Source organism: Plodia interpunctella, chromosome 19, assembly GCF_027563975.2.
Source record: "Plodia interpunctella isolate USDA-ARS_2022_Savannah chromosome 19, ilPloInte3.2, whole genome shotgun sequence".
Classification (NCBI taxonomy): Eukaryota; Metazoa; Arthropoda; class Insecta; order Lepidoptera; family Pyralidae; genus Plodia; species Plodia interpunctella.
The window spans coordinates 2,393,701-2,414,358 of NC_071312.1; the positions used below are offsets into that span (position 1 = coordinate 2,393,701).

The following is a 20,658-nucleotide window of genomic DNA, read 5'->3' on the forward strand; positions in this document are numbered from 1 at the left end:
TAATAACAGTGTTTATTATTTCATGCAAATTTAATCTGCAAATTATGTAATGTTAGATCATAATTAGACGCATGTCTGAGTCTTGTATAGTTTCGACGTACATCAATGCACGTTAAAGTCAAAACTGGTACAAATAATATTATCAAATATGAATATATTGAAAACAAAATGAATCCTTTCACATTAACGTGAAAAAAAAAACAGGTTACAAATTAAACAGAAATGAAAATATTCTTACGCTGAACCAACTATTGTATATAATCATACCAATTGCAATGAATTTGTATAGATCAATGTAGGTGTGGTTATTGCCCGTTTCTTTGTTAATTAACACGCTAGCGTGCCATTTTCATTAAATATCTGATGAAAATATCTCGTAAATGTAAGTTATATCAAATCCCGAAAGTTAATGTATTTATTTTTTCATTCCGACAAACCGTTATGTAAGTACTCCCGGTAATATTCTTCCTTTTTTATCTATGGTTACAACTAACATCATTGTTATTTTTGACGACCTCGGTGGCGCAGTGGTAAAGTTCTTGCCACTGAACCGAGAGGTCCCGGGTTCGATCCCCGGTCGGGTCATGATGGAAAATGATCTTTTTCTGATTGTCCCGGGTCTTGGATGTTTATCTATACATGTATTTGTTATAAAATAGTATCGTTGAGTTAGTATCCCATAACACAAGTCTCGAACTTACTTTGGGGCTAGCTCAATCTGTGTGATTTGTCCTAATATATTTATTTATTTATTTACAAGACTAGATGTTGCTTGGGGTTTCGCTTCCGTGGGAATTTCAATCTTATATAATGTACATGTTGTAAGAATTTTTGAAATTAGTTTAGTAGTTTCGGAGATTACACGCCTCAAACATACTCACAAACCTCAACTAAACTTTTTAAAGTAGTTTGTTCTGTATTCGACGCACATATTTCAGATTCATCGTAATCCACGGGTGCCTTTATTTGATTCCTTTAAAATTATTGTTTCTAATTTCACTTTGTCAAACCTTATTGGCCTAAATTTACAACGCACAATTATTATCTAGTCTAATAATTTAGCCTTATAATTGTTAGCTACAATTTTAGAATCTCTGTTGTAAGACATGCTAAAATCGTTTGGAATTTATTTCTTTAGACTTAACAATAATCAAGTTTAATAATATTTGAGACAATATTCTCATATCAAATGTATGATGTAATAATAATTTCGAAATGTACTACATCAGGTTAAAAATTCAAGTCGGACAGCAGGATTTCACCCGCAATAAAAAAAAACATATAGATAATAAACCTTACTGTGTCGGTTAGGTTAGTATTGTGAACAAACCAAGCGGAGTATAAAACTATGCCAACAAAGGTTAAGATAGGTTTAGATATGATTGCCCCCCGACGGGTTCCCATCTTGTAGCGATGGTGGGGCTTAGTAACCGGGGGGCTGGTCTCTGGTCTGACACAACCAGCCACCCCGGTGAACCAAGAGGAACCCAAGGCCCAGAGACTTTGGTGGGTGCTTTGGGCCTGGTGGACGGTCCCCTCGGTAGTAATGCCATTGGCTGGTGACCCGCCACCACGTCGGGGGGGCGTCGCGGTGAAATGCCTTTTGGCGTCTTTTGAACATACGAGTATCTCTGCTTTATGCTTGGACTGAAGCGATGACAACAGTGTCGCATTACTACGGGGACTACTTAGCACTGGCATGTTTAGAATTTTAATTAATTTTCTTTTGCAGACAGAACTCTTGTTATACAATGGTTGTGTAGAAAAATGAGATTTACAATCCTAGTCCTATCTTAACTAATATTATAAAAGCAAAATAAAGTTTGTTACCTATTCAGGCTCTATCTACTCAACCAATCTTCTTGAAATTTTGCATACATGTAGTTTAAAGTATGGATAATGACATAGGGTACCTTTCATCCCGGAAAAGTAACTGTTTCTGTGGGAAATTTACGCGGACGAAGCCGCGGGCAAAAGCTACTTTTCTATAAGATCATTGTGCCAGCTCAGGTGGCATATACCAAGACAGTGGACTGATCAACCGGTTTACACTAGGTAATAGTAAAAAATATTAACAATCGGATGAAGTACTCGATGTGATCATAGAGAAGTGATCGTTACTGAAAGCAATAGAGACAAGACGAGGACAAATGTTTGGCCAACGACACGACAACTTTATGAAGGAAAAGTCCAAGCTTGGAAAGGGCAAGAAAAGCCACGAAGGGCATTCATGCATCAGTTGAAGGAGAAGGCATAACATTGACGGAGAGGGAGGTAACATTAATGACAGAGGATAGAAGAAAATTAAACAGATAACACGCAACAGCCCATACTAAACACTAAGCTTGTATCCGAACATTAAGCTAGTCAGATGTAAACAAACACAGACGAGTTAACACAACTCAATACATTATATTTTTCAGACAGATTCAAACCACGTTTTACCAGATAGGTGAAAAATTATTATGAAGTAGTTAGTTCTATTATTATAAGTGGCTAAAGATATGTTTTTATGCCTTTGAAATATAATGTAATTAATGTAAGCTTACGGGACGCGCGTATAGAAGTTATTTTAGTTATCTGTTTACATAAAACACATCCATGTGAATGTTTACATAAGAATGAAATTTCTTTGGCAGGTATTACGTCTATTGTTGAATTCCAGGACGTGTGTAATTTTTATGTTTTTAAATGACGTCAGTAATTTAATGGAAGTCTTATTGTGGTTGGAGACCTTCCGGTGCATAAGGTAAATAGTATCATATCGTCTACAGTATTAATTCGCCTAGCTATATTCTAGCTAGCCAGCTATATAAAAATATTAGGTATAACTAAATCTAGCTTAGATTCAAGTGAAAGAAAAAAGAAACGCTTATATTTCTTTTATAATGTTTAAAATCAGTTTTACAGTTTTAATAAAAAACAAGAAAATTACAAATATTACAGCATCTGTAATTTTCTATTATAATATGATAAAAAGAAAAATTATAATATCTTCTTGTGCTTTAGAAAACCCTATTTTAATAATGTATTTATCCAAAACTGTGTATTTCCTGTCATACGTTCATTTACTTATAAAAGTGTCAAGTTTTACAAATATTAAGACAATATTTTTGAGTCATGGGTTAAGCGAATGATTAGATCATTATTAATAATGCCCGCGTACTTCGAATATGGACTAGCCGTTTTGGGCAAAAAATATAGATTGAACAAGGATTGAACTAGGTAGGTACCTAGCTTATCATTCGCTTAACCCATGACTCAAAAAATTTGTCTTAATATTTGTGAAACTTGAAACTTTTATAAGATAAAAAATGCATGAATGAATTAAAATATTTATCACATGCGCTCGACAGAATGAATATTTATCTTATTTCTCTCTATTCATATTATTAAAAAGTGCCTATTTTAATTCATTTTTTCGGGGTTTCATTTGTTCAGTTTTATTCGAATTGATACGCTAAACGGAATATCACGGTTTCGCCAATCCCCAACTAAATATACAAATCATATTATCGAAAAATTTTCATTAACTTTTTCTTAAAACAAAATAATGAGATATAACTTTTAGAAATTTTTGGACAAAAAATCGGTTTAAGGAAAAGTTTGTTAATATTCAGAAACTTTCTTTTAAGAGTTCGAAGTTTTCTTTTAAATTAGGCCAATTTTAATGATATTTACTTTTTTTTTAAATTTATATACCTATATTTCTTATTACGGATTTTTTAACTGCCTGTAAACTGTATCTGCTCCGGAAATATACAATATTTCAAAATGTAACCAACAACTCAACAGTCATCCAAATAAAAAGGCCTTCAAGTTTCCCATCTATTGGCTCTATCTACTCCGTAAGGTATATAGATGTAATACTGTACGTAATGTATGGCTATATGTAATATTCCAAAGCATCGTCAAGATTCTATGTTGGCTAACAAGCAATAAGATTAATTAGTGTTAGCTCTTCTCTCCCTGTGGCGTAGGGCAAACACAGGCGTATTCCACTTAGAGCACCTGGCTAAATAGCACTTGCATCAATGACACGTTATATCTAAAATAAAACAATATGTATATAACAAGTGTTTAACTTAAATCATTTTTTGTCATCTTTTTGTTGTAAGACGGAATAAGTAGGTTTAGTTAATTTTCAATATCCTCATAATATCTTTCCAGTTACATATCAACATGTATGTAAAATTAGATTGGGTTGCCAGCGCGCCGTCGTCATTTAAATAAATAGAAGTAAACGGAACAGGTTAAGGGTTAACATCAAAGATGACAGGTGTACCTAACCAAAGGTGTACCTAACCAAAGTAAGAAAAAACACTTAGACCAAAGATAAAACACAATTTAAACAATGCCCACTAGAAATATTTACAATAGTCGCCTTTTGTAAATATTTCTATTCTATAGTCTTCGAGGAAATGTATATCAATATAACATCTTCCTTTTCTTCTTTATTCTCGCCACAATCCGAAGGTCGGCTCTATTTTGAGGCGCCATCAGCTGCTTTTAAAAGCATCGACTTCAGAAAGGCCAAGCCTGCCTGACCCTATGTCATGCCATATTATAAATGCGAAGTCTGTCTGTCTGTTTCGCTTTCACGGCTAAACCGTTGGAATTTTGATGAAATTTGGTATACAAATAGTTAAAGGCGTTTTTTCAAAAATCAACCCCCAATTGACTCATGCGGGTTAAGCCGCGGCCAAAAGCTATAGTATGAAATATTAATAGAACATCTATTCGCTAAAACACGTGCCAACTATCTACTGTACGTTGTTATGGATATAACCTATAAGAAAATTTATCAAAAGAAAACAGTTTTCCTCAGGGGCGTAAGTGCTTCGTGATATGTTGCAATATGGGTCACCCAATTCAATCGTGATTATAGGTTTCCATTCCGGAAATAGGTATAATATTTCGTTTGATATTGAGTTTTGCTGTAACTATGAGGAAGTTTTGCATTACAAACCTAATAGCAGCGTTTCAAAAAGCTCTCCGAAAAGGTCGTGAAAATATTCCTACAGGCCTATACGATGGCTCCTACCATCGACTTTTACGGAACGATTCAAATGCAACTCAGTGCAAGATTCAATAGTTTAATTTAGGAATGTCTAAAATGAATCGCATTCATACTAAAAATTAATTCGATGGTACCAATTTGCGATGCAGATCAGTTTAGGTCGCAAAATGGCAAGCAATCAATATTAGCAAGAATTATCCTTACATAAATTAAGTAAATAATTATACAGCCAGAAACACGGATTGTAAGCTTTGTATCATTACAAAGTGTTTCAAAAAGTTTTGTTCTAATTGGGATTCGTACAAGTTATGTCTAAAAGACTCTGGAGCTTTCAAGTTTATTAGAATACACTTCAGAAGTTACAGTTTCGAGCTTTATGTTGAACCTCAAACGAAAAGTTATGAAATGTTGAATATACGCTTAGCAAAATTTTAACGCTCAAACTTTTTCTTTAGTTATAAAAGTGACTTTAATATTAAAAAATACCTGCGACCTCGCCCCTATATTTGCACGAGCTCTATAAACAACAACGAGAATAAATTGAGTGACAACTGCAAAATATATCCATTTGCATGGTTGAAGAAAAAAACTTACAAACAGACGTAAACGGCGACTACTACTCGCATGTTGTGACTAGAGATCGCCCGCTGTTCTACCCGCATCAAAATGGCTACATTTTGATGCGGGAAGAACAGCGAACTATCTCCACACAAAACACTACATTAAATTCTTTGCTGCTTTTTGACATCAACGAAGTGCAAGAAAATACATTTTCGCATTTATAATACTGGCGGTCCCGGCTTCGCTCGGGAAAAAAACATAATAAATTATACACATAAACCTTCCTCAGGAATCACACTATCTTTTGGTGGATACCGCATGAAAATCATGAACAGACAGCAGATGCGGCAGGGGATTTTGTTTTATAATATGAAACTCACAATATTATAGATAAAGAACAAAAATATCCAATACATAAACATCTAAGTCCCAAGACATTCGCTTTTCTGTAATATCGGTCAAAAGAATAATTTATAGGTTAAAATTAAATAGAACACATGAATTAATTATTGGAATTTGATAGTCGGATAATTGTAAAAAATATGTATAATTTAGATAAAATTTATATATAAATTAAGATTTAATTAAAAAATAAGATCATTCTGATAATTCAAAGAGTCACAACGCAACTGGATTGTACAATAGATTTAAAAGTCCTTTTAAAAAAATAATAAAATAAACTTAATAACAGGGGCAGAAGATAACTTAATAACAGGGGCAGAAGATAACTTTATTCCAACTTTATGAATATTATAAAAAAAAACAGCAACAAAACTCGGCATTTCAAAGAAGAAGCCTTCAACGCCAAGTAACCAGCGAATACTTTGCCTTTGTAGTTCCTTTGTCTTAGAAAAATACTTTTAAAAAATAATATCGTTTGCAAAAATCATTTCTTATCATAGGTTATGTATGTTTCTGATTATGGCCTTGTTTTTACTGAAATGTGCTTACAATATCTTTTATCTTTAGAAATCCTTATACTTATATAATATAAAACACAGTCCTCTGCCGCGTCTTTCTGTTCGCGATAAATTGAAAAATTACTACACAGATTTTTATACGGTTGTTACCAATAGACAGTGATCCTTAAAAAGGTTTAGATGTAAACTTTCCTGCTTTTACCCGAGCGAATTCGGGACAGACTGCTAGTGATTTATAAAGTACTTTACTGCCAACAGTACGGCAACATACGATTTAATGGATTTTGCTTGCATTGCGTTGTGTTATACCCAGAAATCAATATACAAAATTCACGTACACGTTCTATGGTTGTTAGAATAATCTATTTAGACACTTTTATATATTCAAAGACAGGTATTAAACGCGCACATACCTTTTTTCCCAGACGCTTCGGATCTTGTTCCAAAGGTCACTGGGCGATTGACACAGCAAGCTATGGTGACTACAACACCTTTGTAAATATTGAACAAGGTCCGAAATATCTCTAGGGAATGAAAAAGTTATGTGCGCGTGTCGTTTAATATATAATTATGCAACGCGAAAGTTAAAAGTAGTTAGACACTTTTATTTAGTTTCATCTGGCCCGTACTACCGCTTGTCTTACAACATGGGATTTTTTCACTTTAGTTTCTATGACAATGTATTCGTACGACGAAGTAACATGAACAAGGTTGCAAGGACTTGATTTTTTCCTCACGCGTCTGATGCAACAGAGGGCGAAGTGCTGGTTTGCATTTTCTTACAACCATCGCGTCGACTCGCAGAGAGACGCAGTTAACCAATAACAGAGCGCCATTGTGACGCAACGACGCAATGTGATTGGTTCGCTGCGTCTCACTTCGAATCGATTCGACAGTGAGAAGTGAAATGCAAATCCGCACTTCGCCCGATCTCTTTGACGACGATTTGTAGAAGCTTGTGGCCGAAATTACATTTTCGTACAATACTTTTGCATTGATAACTCACTTTTCTAAACTGTATGTACCCATTTGTTTTGTGAATTCTAATCGTGGATGGAATACTACACATTTATTGCCCTATCTTCTGACATTTCGGACACTTAATTAAATAACGCTGTGGTTAGACCAGTGATGGGTATGATGTCGATATACGGAAAGTTATCGATAGAGCGTCATTGGTACCAACTTTCATTTTATTTAAGTAAGTACTTTCTTTCGTTACTTTCTAAAACCACTTCGTCGCTGAAAACTGATGAATTAAATGTTTAGTTAGATATTAATTAAGATTTAAGATTGTAATTCATTGTATAGGTCTTGTAGGCACAACATTTTTTTTTTCTTTATTTGTTTTTATTTATTAATTTACCAATTTATGTACACGAACAGATTATATAAGAAAAATAAAAACTGGAATAAAGTACATAGGTACTGCTTATTTCTAAAGAAATCTCTTCCAGCAGATACGAGAGAGGAAAGACGAAGAAAGGGTAAAGTGCGCGTGTATTAAACAAAAAAAAACCTACTTAAAATTACATACATATATACTTAAAAAAAAACATCGCGAGGAAACCTGCACACTGGTTGATTATTAAACCACTCCATTACTAATGCCAAGAAAGTTGTTACGTGTGTTTCATTCCATGTAATGACCACGCCCCCAGGCATGAGGAAACGACTATGAAAAGAGAATACTTAAAAATATACGTTTGCTTCAATCTTAACATCTTTTTCATGGGAAAGTGTGTTTGTTTATCGTTTTTTTACGTCAAAATTGAGCAATTTATTATTGCAATATTGTGTGTATACAATTACATAGATAGTATTAAAAATGGACGAGTGAACTGACTAAGAGTGTTTGTAGATACATTTTACGACTTTCATTTTATAAGAATTCATGGTTTTGTTGAGTTAATTCAAACAAAACATAAATTTTATTGTACCTACACGTATATTACAGCTGACAGTTACCATTATGATAAGTACAAATACCAACCAAAAAGTAATTAAATCCTACAATAGAATTTGTGTTCTAAAATTAAATTTCGCAATCTACGAATTTCGAAAGGTATGAATTTCAGTTTCATTGTAAATTGTATTATTGTTTCAAATTACATTATGTTTAAGATAAACTAATTTTGGGAATCGGTAGAGTAGGAGGTTAATTACCATTTAAAATTTGCCAAACACAGTTAATACTTATATTAGTAGATGAATATTTTTGTCTCAAAATTCCCCCTCGAGTTTTGACGAAAGTTGTTTGAACATGTTTTATTTTTAGGAAGAAAAATACCAACATTTGTAGAACACATAATGTATTTAACTAGCTTACCGTCCCGTTTTCGCTCTGGTAAAAACGTAATAAATCATACACCTAAGCCTTCCTCAGAAACCACAATATCTATTGGTGAAACCGCGATTATCGCGAATAGACAGACAGACGCGGCCGAGGACATTGTTTTATAATATGTGAGGATAATAACAAAACTATGGAATTGTTTACATGAATATAAATGTAGAAAACTTTTGAAAAACTGCATACTCTTGACAGTTCATGTTCACTATGACTATTGCCACTATATATAGATAGGTATTCGTAAAATTCGTCTCAGATGCCGTGATTCACACTCGATAAGAAAGAATCGCAGGTTGCAGATATGGCAACATCTGAATTTTATCTTTCCGTGCGTGATGCCTCCTCTCTCGACCTCACGTTATGAACGTACGACCAACTCAATTTGAAGTTACATCGAACTGACCAATCCTCACACGATTGACGTTTCATCTCAATCAATTTTCTCCAGATATTTTTGAAGTTTTATCATAGTTTCTGCCTTCAAAGAAAATCACACTAAAAAGGTTTAATTAAATGTAACGATCGATTGAATTTATACAATTGTGAATTTGCCTATTCACAATTTTTGATTGCCTGAATTATTCTTCTCTTATCAGTCTTTCCTCAATTAATTTTTCATCATTTCAGTTAAGCAGTACTCGTAAATCTTACCCTCATGTTATGTTATGTTAAAATAATATGTATTATATATGTTAACATTAAAAAATGAAATGTCTTCATAGTCGCAGGAGGCATTTCATTGAGTAATGAATAAACCATTTTTTTATATAATAATACTTTAAATTTAATTTGTAACTGGTGGACTATTAATTCTGTCTGAATAAATTTTGGCCAACGATTGAGTTTGGCCATACAAAGAGGAAATGTCGCCAGCCTTCTGGGAACTTTACCGCACGATGACGTCGATTTAGTATCAATTTTTTATTTAAATTAATTTACCAATAAATTATTTAGTTTTATAATTTTAAGTTATAGTACGTAATTTATGTTGTAAATACTTTTATTCTTTTAGTCCTTACCATTAGATTAAGTTATACTTATATTCTGATTAAATTAATTGAGTGATTTAATGCTCCTCACCGAAATATGGTTATTCCTAGGGAATAATTTCAAAAGTATGACTAGATTTTTGCGGCTACATAAAACTTCAATATATTCTATTATATATAACAGGATTATTTGCAAATAAATTGACGCTAGTATATCGCTTGATAATAAAAAATGTTACTAACTTGTGTAAGTATAATAATTTAGACGACTCAAGGGGTCTGCGTAATTTTTGTATTGAGATCATAAAACCTGTCAAGAAATCATAAAAGTAATTAAGGAATGGAATAGATCTCTGTATCATAACGACATAGAGACTTTATTACCTCTTGAAGTGTAACATGGCTATTGATGTCGTGAGCCTTTACAATATATCTCTAAAAGAAGAACATTTGGTGCGTAGAAGGTCAATTAAAAATACAAGACCATTAATACAATATAATCTACAAGCTTTATAGCCGCGTAAATCTCCCACGGGAACAGTTGATTTTCCGGGATGAAAGGTACCCTATGTCCTACTCGATACTTCAAACTTCATACAATGTCTATGCAAAGTTTCATGAAGATTGGTTGGGTAGTCAGAGCGTGAAGAGGTAACAAACAAACAAACTTACTTTCGTATTCATATAGGAAGTTAGGATTAATTCTATTGTGAAAAATGTAGCGAAGTAAATAATGGAAACAAAGAGAATGTTTAGCCCGATGCGACACATGCGGATTCTATAGGTTTTGGAGGTCGACCAGAAATAAATTGAATACGTTAACAGATATGACACGTGCTAGCCGTGTGCCGCTGAGAAATACTATGTTCCCGGAAACCCCCGCAGATTTCCAAAAGAATGAACAATAATTCTCATCGAAAATTTGACTAGAACGTTCTATAAAAATTTACACCTAAAAAGCCAATCGTATTTATACCCAAATTCACAGTTCCCACAAGGAGCGAGAGAGTACCCGACCTCATGATATATCCCACCCATAAAACTGCCTCTTTTCGGGATAGCTTTATATACACTGCTATAAGATGTTAGAACAACATCCCACTCCCTATTAAGCTTAAAATATAACTTTTAAAAACAAATTAATAGAATATATATGCAGAAATCTACAGTAACACTGACACATAAACATCAGTCATACTGAACCTCAGTCGTATATTATAATTATATCACGTGTGATATAATTATAATTTATTTTCGTCGTAAAGTATTACCATATTATAAAAGTATTTCTAACCTAGATATTTTGTGTTAACCCATCGTTTGCGGCTCAATTGTCTTGGTAAGGATTCTTATTTTTCTTTCATTAACCCTCTGGTTTGGGAAAATGTTTTTTTAGATAAGGGACTTTTCGCGACGAGTCTTATTTGTCGAAGGTTTTGAAAGCATTTTTTCCTGGACAAAGGTTTTGGTATATAACCTTTTGCATAATTTATTTTTTACTTTTAGGACACTCTTTGCATATAGCGAACAAAATGGTGTGACAGAAAATAGGAATTTGTATAAAACAATTATTTTATAAAATATTGAAACTGGTTTTTTTATAATTTATTTAAAATAAAATTACGAAGGTTAGATGCAAATGTTTTTTTTCTTTTGTAGCATAATGAGCAAAGGAGCATGCAGGTTCCCTCATGGTAAGCACAACACCTAAGAACATCAGATTGATGATACAAATGATAGTTCAGAAGGCTAAAAATCCTAGCGATAAAGGAATATGAGTGATAAAAGAAAGAAAGAAGAACGATAAAGGAATATGAGTGATAAAAGAAAGAATTCAGTTATTAAATTCGGTTTAAAAATTAAAATGAAAAGTTTTTTCTCAATGTTCCTAAAGAAAATTTAAGCAACAGAGCTATTCAATAAAACAGATAGCTTCAATTTCGTGTTAGGCGCACAATAACTAACCGTATTACCGCTCAAATTCGCGCCGCCTCCTGTCAAAGATGACGTGATATGAATTTAATTCGGTTCGATGAGTTTGGGGGGAAAAGCTATTGAATCATGTCAACGTTGAAATCATATTGTTCCATAATCCGTTTCTATTATTTTTTTACTGTTGTTTAGTGTAACTGTTACCCGCAGCTCCGTCCATCAGTACTTTATTGCAAATTTCATCAATTTCTGCCCAGAGGTTTGGCATTGAAAGCGTTACAGACAGAAAAACAGATTTTTGGATTTATAATATTAGAATGAATAGATATAATCAAATGTATTTATTTATAGAAGGACTAAAAGACACTCAACTCACGTTATTAATGAAATTGCGGAATCGAAAAAATGTAAAGTCAGCTCTCGCATATCGATGTAAAATATGACTACAGACTACGCTTTAAAGCTCACTTTTCAATGAACATAATATTGCCGAGTGGGAGCGGTGCGGTAGAATAATGTGCTGTAGTACTTATACTATAGCTATCATTGCGAAGACGACAGACGACAATAATGGTAAGCCCTTCTGGCATGATAGGGACCAACACTGTTCAAATGAGTTTCGGTATTTCTTCACAGCAGTGGTCGATCCAAAATGCCAGTAGTTTGTAGCTTGTGAGAAATAACTATAAATATAAAAATTGACGAGAAAAAGTGCCCGTGAAGGTCTAATTTCTGAATAAATGATTTGAATTTGAATTTGAAGCATCAAATACAAATATAACACATTGCAAAGGTAAATGTCACGGTGAGTTGCACTAGTCAACTTTAACGTTAACTTTAATCTGCGCATCGCTAGTCGTCTAGACAAAACGGCGTACTTTGCTTTTGTCAGCGCAGGTTAAACGTGAAAGTTGACGGGTGCAACCTACTTTAAATACGTGAACAGTTTAACTGACATTCTAAATGATGTATTCAATCAGTAACAGCAACTTAAAAGTTCCCACTGCTGGGGCACAGGCCTTCCTTACGGATGAATAAGGAGTTTTGGCCATAACCCACCACGCGGGCCTATTGGCGGGTTTTAACGACTGCAAATACGAGTACAACCGGGACCAGCGGTTTTAGGTGCCTTCCGAAGCACGGAGAAGCTCAAGAGAATTTTGGTAACCCATCCAATGACCGACCATTGTGAGTGTCTTAACTGCCATTATCACAGGCCGAGCGCGCTAACCACTGCGCAATCGAGCTCCTCAATGACGTCTCATATGGAATCTAGAACAAATTTTTATTGTATTATCCGTCAAACCTACAAAGGGCCTTGTTCTAAGTTGCTTCCTTTGCTTGTACAAGACTTCGAAAGGTAAACACGCAACGAGTTAACACACAGCTAATTACAAGTTAATTATAAAGTTTCCCTGGAGAGTTCGGGAAAATAACGGCGATGTTTGATTTTACAAGATGACATTTTAAGACGTTGGTGTTTACTGAATAATGTAGATTATCACTACATAGTATAAAAAATATCGCTTTCTGCTGTCTGTCCCTACGAATGCTTATATATTTAGCCAGCGCTGATAGCTCTGTCGTTGGCCTCGTTCAAGTCCTCTTTAGTGCACGAAGGAAAAAAAACTGATGTATAAGAAAAAAAATTTTTTTTTTTTTAATTGACAACTTCTTACTTAGTTAAATGTCAAAACAGACTCGATAGGGAGAAGCTAAATTTAAAGCTTTTTATTTGCAGTAAGACGTAATTTCTAACATGTGCCTTAGATTACATACACATTTCGTGTGTAATACACACATAAATTACAACCCGAAGTCGAGATTATTAATGTGTTGGAATGAAACACATACGTCACTTTATTGGTGTTAATGGAGGGTGGTTACCCGACACGTTCTTCATTTCTTACATGAGTAAACATTCAATTAGTAGGCTTTTCATATAGGTAGCATATAGTCACAAATTGGAATTGGTTAGTTTCAATTTGATGAGATATTTTAATGGACATTAAAATAGCTTAAAATTTATACAATTACAGCTGTGCCACGCGGCTTTTTGCCATGGGAACTTTAGTATTCTGTCCTTCGTGCTAAAATGTAGTTTTTATTAAAAAAAAAATCTGACTCGCACACTTTTGGATGGGCGATATTATTTATTATGTGGAATTATTACGGATCTTTCACATGTTAATTATAAAGGTTTTCAGAACATACATGTAAATTTTGAGCCCTCTCTACTTTATTAATAAAACATTTAATTCTCTGATTAGGCTTGAAGTAGTTTTTCTTTGTTTTGTCCCTCTCTCTCTTTTCAATATTTGACAATGAAAGAATGAGGCAATACAAAGAATAACTGACTGATACGCTGATCAGAGAATAACGTTTTTATTAATAAGGGGGCGAGTTTATATAACTTTACCTCTCATTTTTAAGGTATCATAGCTTCGAAAAATACGAGTAATATAATTATATTATAGTAAATTCTTTTTTACATTATGACTAACATCATCTGCCTTGTCCACAGCATCGGTGGCCAGAATCGTCAAGTTTCTGGGCATGTCTGGTCTTCCCACGATCACTACTGGTGGTTTCTCCTTCGACTTCGTCAACCCGAAGCAAGCTTGTGAACACGAGTTCTACATGATGGTCCGAAGCGGTCCCCTCGGTTTCAAAGATCTGGCTTATTTCTTGATAGACGTCATGAGACAGTAAGAATTTGTTATATTTTTATCTGTTTCTTCAAATTTATGAACTCGAATGAAGTTTGCGAATATGAGATCTAAATGATGGTGAAGCTGAAGGGGTTTCTTGATAAATGTCATCATAGGACAGTAAGTACATAATATGTATTAAATATATTCTTCTTTTTTGACTTCGTCAATCCGAAGCAAACTTGAGATCTCGAGGTCTATGAGATGGTTTAAAGCCGATCACTGGTTTACTGTTTGATAGAGAGACAATAAGTACATAAAGACATTTAATATATTTTTTTGTAATAAGTATTAGTTGATAATTGAATTGTAAATGAATTCCATTTTATTACTTCTTGGTCGATCTCGTGGACATTGTTCTCTCTGCGTTAGAGGTGAGTTTTAGTTTTAAAATATATTTTGTTTGTCAAACCATTTGTAACCAAGAAAATACATGCTCATATATATATATATATATATTAATAAAAGTCAATTTTATTATTGAAAAATTGTGGCTGCAATTCATACAAGTTATAGTTTATAGCATTTGAGTGAACAAGCGGTTTAGTACTGGAAATGAGGAAGACCTAGGATGAGAGGGTCGGATGACTAAAAAGGTTGGACAAAAACGGCAAGATAACATCAAGGACAGGTGGAATGGGTGGAGTATATTAGGGGAGGCTTAAGCCCAGCAGTGGGACTTAAACAGCTAGAAAGAAAAGCGTTTTATTTATGTTTGAATCAATATGTACCTATTGAATTGAATATTCCGACTTAAACTTGCCTTGCCGATATATTATGGTAAAATTTACATTGGTTATCGATCGATCGATATGGATCGATAGTTCGCCTAAATTAAAATGACGACGCACCAGTCTACGAGCAAATTGTTATATGCTTAGGTAATTCGATAGAGGATCATGTCATTTCAATTTAAATGGGCTTTACTTTCGCATAATCCATACTAATATTATAAATGCGAAAGTCGGTCTGCCTATCCGTCTGTCTGCTCCGCTTTCACGGCTAAACCGCTGGAGCAATTTGATGAAATTTAGTGTGCATGTAGTTAAAGACCCCCGTTCAAACATTTCCAAAAAATCTGCCCCCAAATTACTGATGGGGAGTGAAAGTTTGTTAGAAAATCGCCTGTTCGCAGATAAATTCAAGCGGGCGAAGCCGCGGGCAAGAGCTAGTTTTTATATAAGTTCTATAAGTACTACGACTAACCGCTACGAGGCTACTACGACGCAAGTGCATTGCTACAAGAGTGCTACAATAATAATAATAAACCATTCTTAATACTTGCCGGATTACCAGAAAATTTCTATTTTCTTCCGGTGTTTCTGCTGGGTTTTCTATTTAGATTCTTGCTCCTATCGCTTGGCTAAGGCCCGCGTTAGTTGCTTATATTAATTACCCTCTCTCAAAAGGAGATATACATAAAATAATAATAATAATAAACTTTTATTTCAGACCATAGATCCATATGTGTTAGTGACAAAAATATCCTTATATACTAGTGTTAGTAAAATACATAATAAAATAAGAATTAAATTAAATGCCAGCCAGCTGGAGCAGCTGCAAACAGTTTACGAAATAACTGCATGCAGCCTTATCCAGCGAGCTAGCATCCGCGAGTCCCACCGATCCGCCAACGCGCACAGAATACTGTTGGGACAACACTATCATGCTACAATTCTATTATTTCGCCATTCATTGCTTAGAGTAGGGAAAATGCATTATTATAAATATCAGAGTGCATTAACATAAAAGATGTGAGCAATTTTTTTTAAAGGTTCCTATGACTACCCTAAAATCTAGATTCCAAAAAGTTAAGACGAATGTAACGATACCTCACTATATAAATATATTCAGCGGTTTTGGAGATACCTAGTAAGTAATAAAGAATATTACATACATACATAGGTACAAGATACGCGCGAAAAACAATAACCTTCCTTTGCAGTCGGATAAAAAGTAGCCTAGTAGTCATTGTGTGGAAAGCGACAACGGTCCATTAAAAACTCCTTATCGTGTTAAACTAACATTTGTTTCACGTCTTCAATTTATTTGTCTTATAATGGCCGTTTAAGTAGGGTGTTTTCCTGGAATTACCTTCATACTTAGAGTATTAACAATATTAATGCAGACGGTACGTTTGATATTGGATATATACCTATTTAAAAATTTCTATACTAACTCAAAAATGTTGAAAAAAAAAAGTTGGTATTGATTAAAAAGGCGTTTGTTCAAAGTTGTTTGGCATCTTGCCATGCTTTTTTTTCTTTCTAGCTGCGTATTCAATAAAATTTTATTTGGTTGAAATTTATAGACATCTACGTAATATAGCTAATTTCATAATTAATTCGATATATTCCAAGTTCCCAACCCATATTATAAATGCGAAAATAAGTTTGTTCTTCATGCTTGATCTACTCAATCAATCTTCTTGAAATTTCTCACATAATAATATATTAGATAAGAGTATGGAGAAGAACATAGCCTAATTTTTATTCGGAGAAGATGTACATTTCTTGGTGAGAAATCCACGAGAGCGAAGTCGCGGGGAAATACTATTATAATATATTTGTTTTTAAGAAATAAAAACCCACCGACAGCCATAAAAAAGGACATAACCGTAAATTGGGACTCAGCTCTCTCCCTCTCCCTTCTTTAATTATTAAAATTAAAAAAAAAAATTGTTTATTATCACGTTTTGTTTTTGGGCTTGTAAAGACTTTGTTACTATATACCTGGATGTTGAAGGACAATGCCACTGAATTTCAAGGTGGCTACTGAAAGATATTTGTTATGTTCGGATGCTTTTCGCCATTACTTAGATTACAAGCTGCACACCGAGGAACGACCGCGATTAATCATTCGTTATAAGTTCTTTAAACGTTTACTTAACTTTTTAACTTCATGTATAGTAGCGCCATCTACTTTCCATGAAGTTAAAAAGGTAAAACATGTTAAAAAATACCCTATTTATACTATTATTATAAAGAGGGTTTGTGACTTTGTGTGTTTGAGGCGGGTAATCTTCGAAATTACCGAATCGATTTCGAAAATTCTTTCACCATTAGAAAGGTACATTATCCAAGATTACTATAGGCTATATTTTATCAGAAAATACCCACGGGAGCGAAGCCCCGGGCAACTTCTAGTGTGTTAATATACAGGTATTAATATATAGGTATAAGGTATCAGCTACTTTAAAACTAAATTTTTATAACAATTGGCTTTGCCCTTTGAGCGTGAAGAAGTAACAAATATACTCACTTTTGCCTTATCATATTATTGGGATAATTTAGAATAATAGTTTAAGAAAAAACTATAACTATAAAAAGGAATTTTCATTACATTTTATGTTTTACTGCGTAGTACTACTAGCTATTGCCAGCGACTCCACGCGGGTTTCTCCTTCACTAGTCTACTTGAGGTTTATATAGAAACTAGCGTCCCGTCCCGACATCGCTCGGATAAATATATGATAAATAATACATCTAAACCTTCCTCAGGAATCACACTATCTACCGGAGAAAATCGCATGAAAATCCGTGTAGTAGTTTTTGAGTTTATCGCGTGATTTTGAGACAGACACGCCAGAGGACTTTGTTTTATAATATGTAAGGATAAGTAGTACCTTAGTTTCCTATTTTGTAAATTTGTAAGTTTTATATTTACCCTGTTAAGTGACTTTCACAATTATAATAGGTATTTGTAAGTAAATAATAATGAACAGAGTCTGAAACGATTCTCCGACAATTACTTTTTCTACGAAAGTTTCGTCGACAGAAGTAATTGTCGGAGAACCGTTTCAGACTCTAATGGACACTATGAGCATTAACCAGCCGTTAATATGAGATAATAATTTAGCCTTTCAGTTTATTACGTTCCATCTAAGGTTTGGTAAATTTATAGCAGTGTTACAGAAACACGCTGGGGATCATTTACGAAGATCCGCCCATCAAATCTCGATATCGACATTAAGTCGTTTTGTTAAAATTTGGACGGAAAAATCCCCGGTGAGACTCGAAGAGATGAATCCGTGATAGACAATGATTGTTCTTATTAAATGAAGATTTCTTACTTTGTACAAATGCGTTGGTTTATGGAACTAGCTTTGGAGTTCTAATTCTCAACTTTTTTCCAAAAATAAAGTTAAAATCAGATAGAAGTATAAGCAATAACACACTTGAAAGAAGATCTCTTTTTTTGGCTAGAAGTTACCCGGTTTATGGCGTAGAAGCCTACGACTAGCTAAATTTATTGTTATCTTAGTATAAATATTAATTAAAGTTAGGTAACTATGATCACACTAACACGTCTTAACTAATATTATAAATGCGAAAGTGACTTTGTTTGATACCTCTTCACGCTCTATCCACTCAAGCAATCTTCTTGAAATTTTGCATACATGTAGTTACAAGTATGGAGAAGAACATTGGGTTTTTCATCCCGGAAAAATAACTGTTCCCGTGGAAAATTAATGCGGGCGAAGACGCGGGCAAAAGCTAGAACTATCAATGATATGATGATAAGAAAAAAAATATGTTTGCCAATATCAGTAATGTAGCAATGACTTATCGTTTGTCAGTTTAATACGCTCGAGACAGCGAAAATAACAGGAAAATTCTTCAGATCATTATTACATAAAACCCTTGTTTTTGACTTCGTAATTGTTGTTATTGTTTATTCGGAATATATATATATATATATATTATTGAAAAATATTCCGAATAAACAATAACAACAATTACGAAGTCAATATATATATATATAAATAAATAATTTATAGTATGTGAAATGGAATAGAAAAATAAAGACAACAAACCTTGGGCTAAGACGCAATATAGCTGTGTAAGGAACCGAATTCTTATTTATTCATTAGTTTATGGTTAATGGTTAAATTATTTAAACAGAAGGTAAACTGCGGAACTCGTCAGTATAAAAATAACTAACTAGTTAACATATGTAAATGCGAAGGTAAGTTTTCTTGTTTGCTTTTCACGTTTTATTTGCTCTTCCCACCTTCTTGACATTTTGCATTTCCGGAATACAAAGAGAGACTTAGACATACTTTATTTGTAACATAAATAACTGATCATGTAGTAAATTCACGCAGACGGAGACGCGGGCAGAAGCTACTTAAGTTAAAAAAAAACTATTATAATTTACAATAGTAAACACGCCAGATGACATAATTTTATTTAGATCTACCGTTTTTGGTAAAATGGAGATAAATAAAAACGATATACACTATTTTGCGGCTCCAATATTAACCTCAGTTCTAACACTATTATATTATAGGTTTATTAAAAGACTGTCATTAAAACTGTCTCCAAAAGTTAACCAGTACTTAGCGAATAGTTTGTACCTTTTGAGAAATTACTATGTAATATAAAATTTGCGGTGAAAAAGTGTTTTTAAAGGTCCAATTTCTGAATAAATTATTAGATATGATTTTATATGAATTAGGCATGATGTGATTTGCCAATTTTATGATCGAAGAAAGCTGTAAACATCGTCTTTACGAGCCATTATTTTTGAAACAGTATCTTTATTTACCAACGATATATGTTTTCTCGGCCTTATTGATAAATAATTAATTGTTAACGATCTTCTAGCTAAAAACAAATCGATTTCGGATAAAATAACTAATATCTTCCTCCTTTTTATATATCCTCTAAACCATAAGGATTTTTACGGTTCCTTGGCTTTTTTACACCAATACTTTGCAAAATAAATGGCAATTAAGAAGTGTTGGCTTGATGTCTTTATCGTTGGATGATGTTTAAAATAAGGAAAGTGGACTTCGAAACTCTATAGCTGAGGAAGCTATAGTTATGTTATAAAAATAAAGCCTAGTTGAGTTAGTATCGCATAACACAAGTTTTGAACTAACTTAGGAGCTAGGTATTGTGTTCTTACAACCCTCCTACTATGGAAATCATTTAAATATACTAAACTAGCTTTTGCCCGCGGCTTCGACCGCGTTAATTTTCCGGGCTAAAAGGTATATCCTTCTCCATACTTCAAACTACATGTATGCAAAATTTTAAGAAGATTGGTAGAGTAGATAGAGCGTGAAGAGGTGACAAACAAACTTACTTTCGCATTTATAATGTTAGCTAGGAAGTTTGGATTAAGGTCTTTGAGTTTATCTAGGTTTAATGACAAAAAATATATT

At 33.6% G+C, this 20,658-nt stretch overlaps 1 protein-coding gene across 1 annotated transcript in view; it reads left to right on the forward strand.

Annotated features, from left to right (window-relative positions):
* LOC128678056 (atrial natriuretic peptide receptor 1-like) overlaps nucleotides 1-20,658 on the forward strand; it is a 179,382-nt gene that overhangs the window by 27,556 nt on the left and 131,168 nt on the right. The window contains exon 4 of the mRNA XM_053759309.1: nucleotides 14,300-14,483. Within this exon, the coding sequence (XP_053615284.1) occupies nucleotides 14,300-14,483 (184 nt within the window). The remainder of the gene's footprint in view (nucleotides 1-14,299; nucleotides 14,484-20,658) is intronic.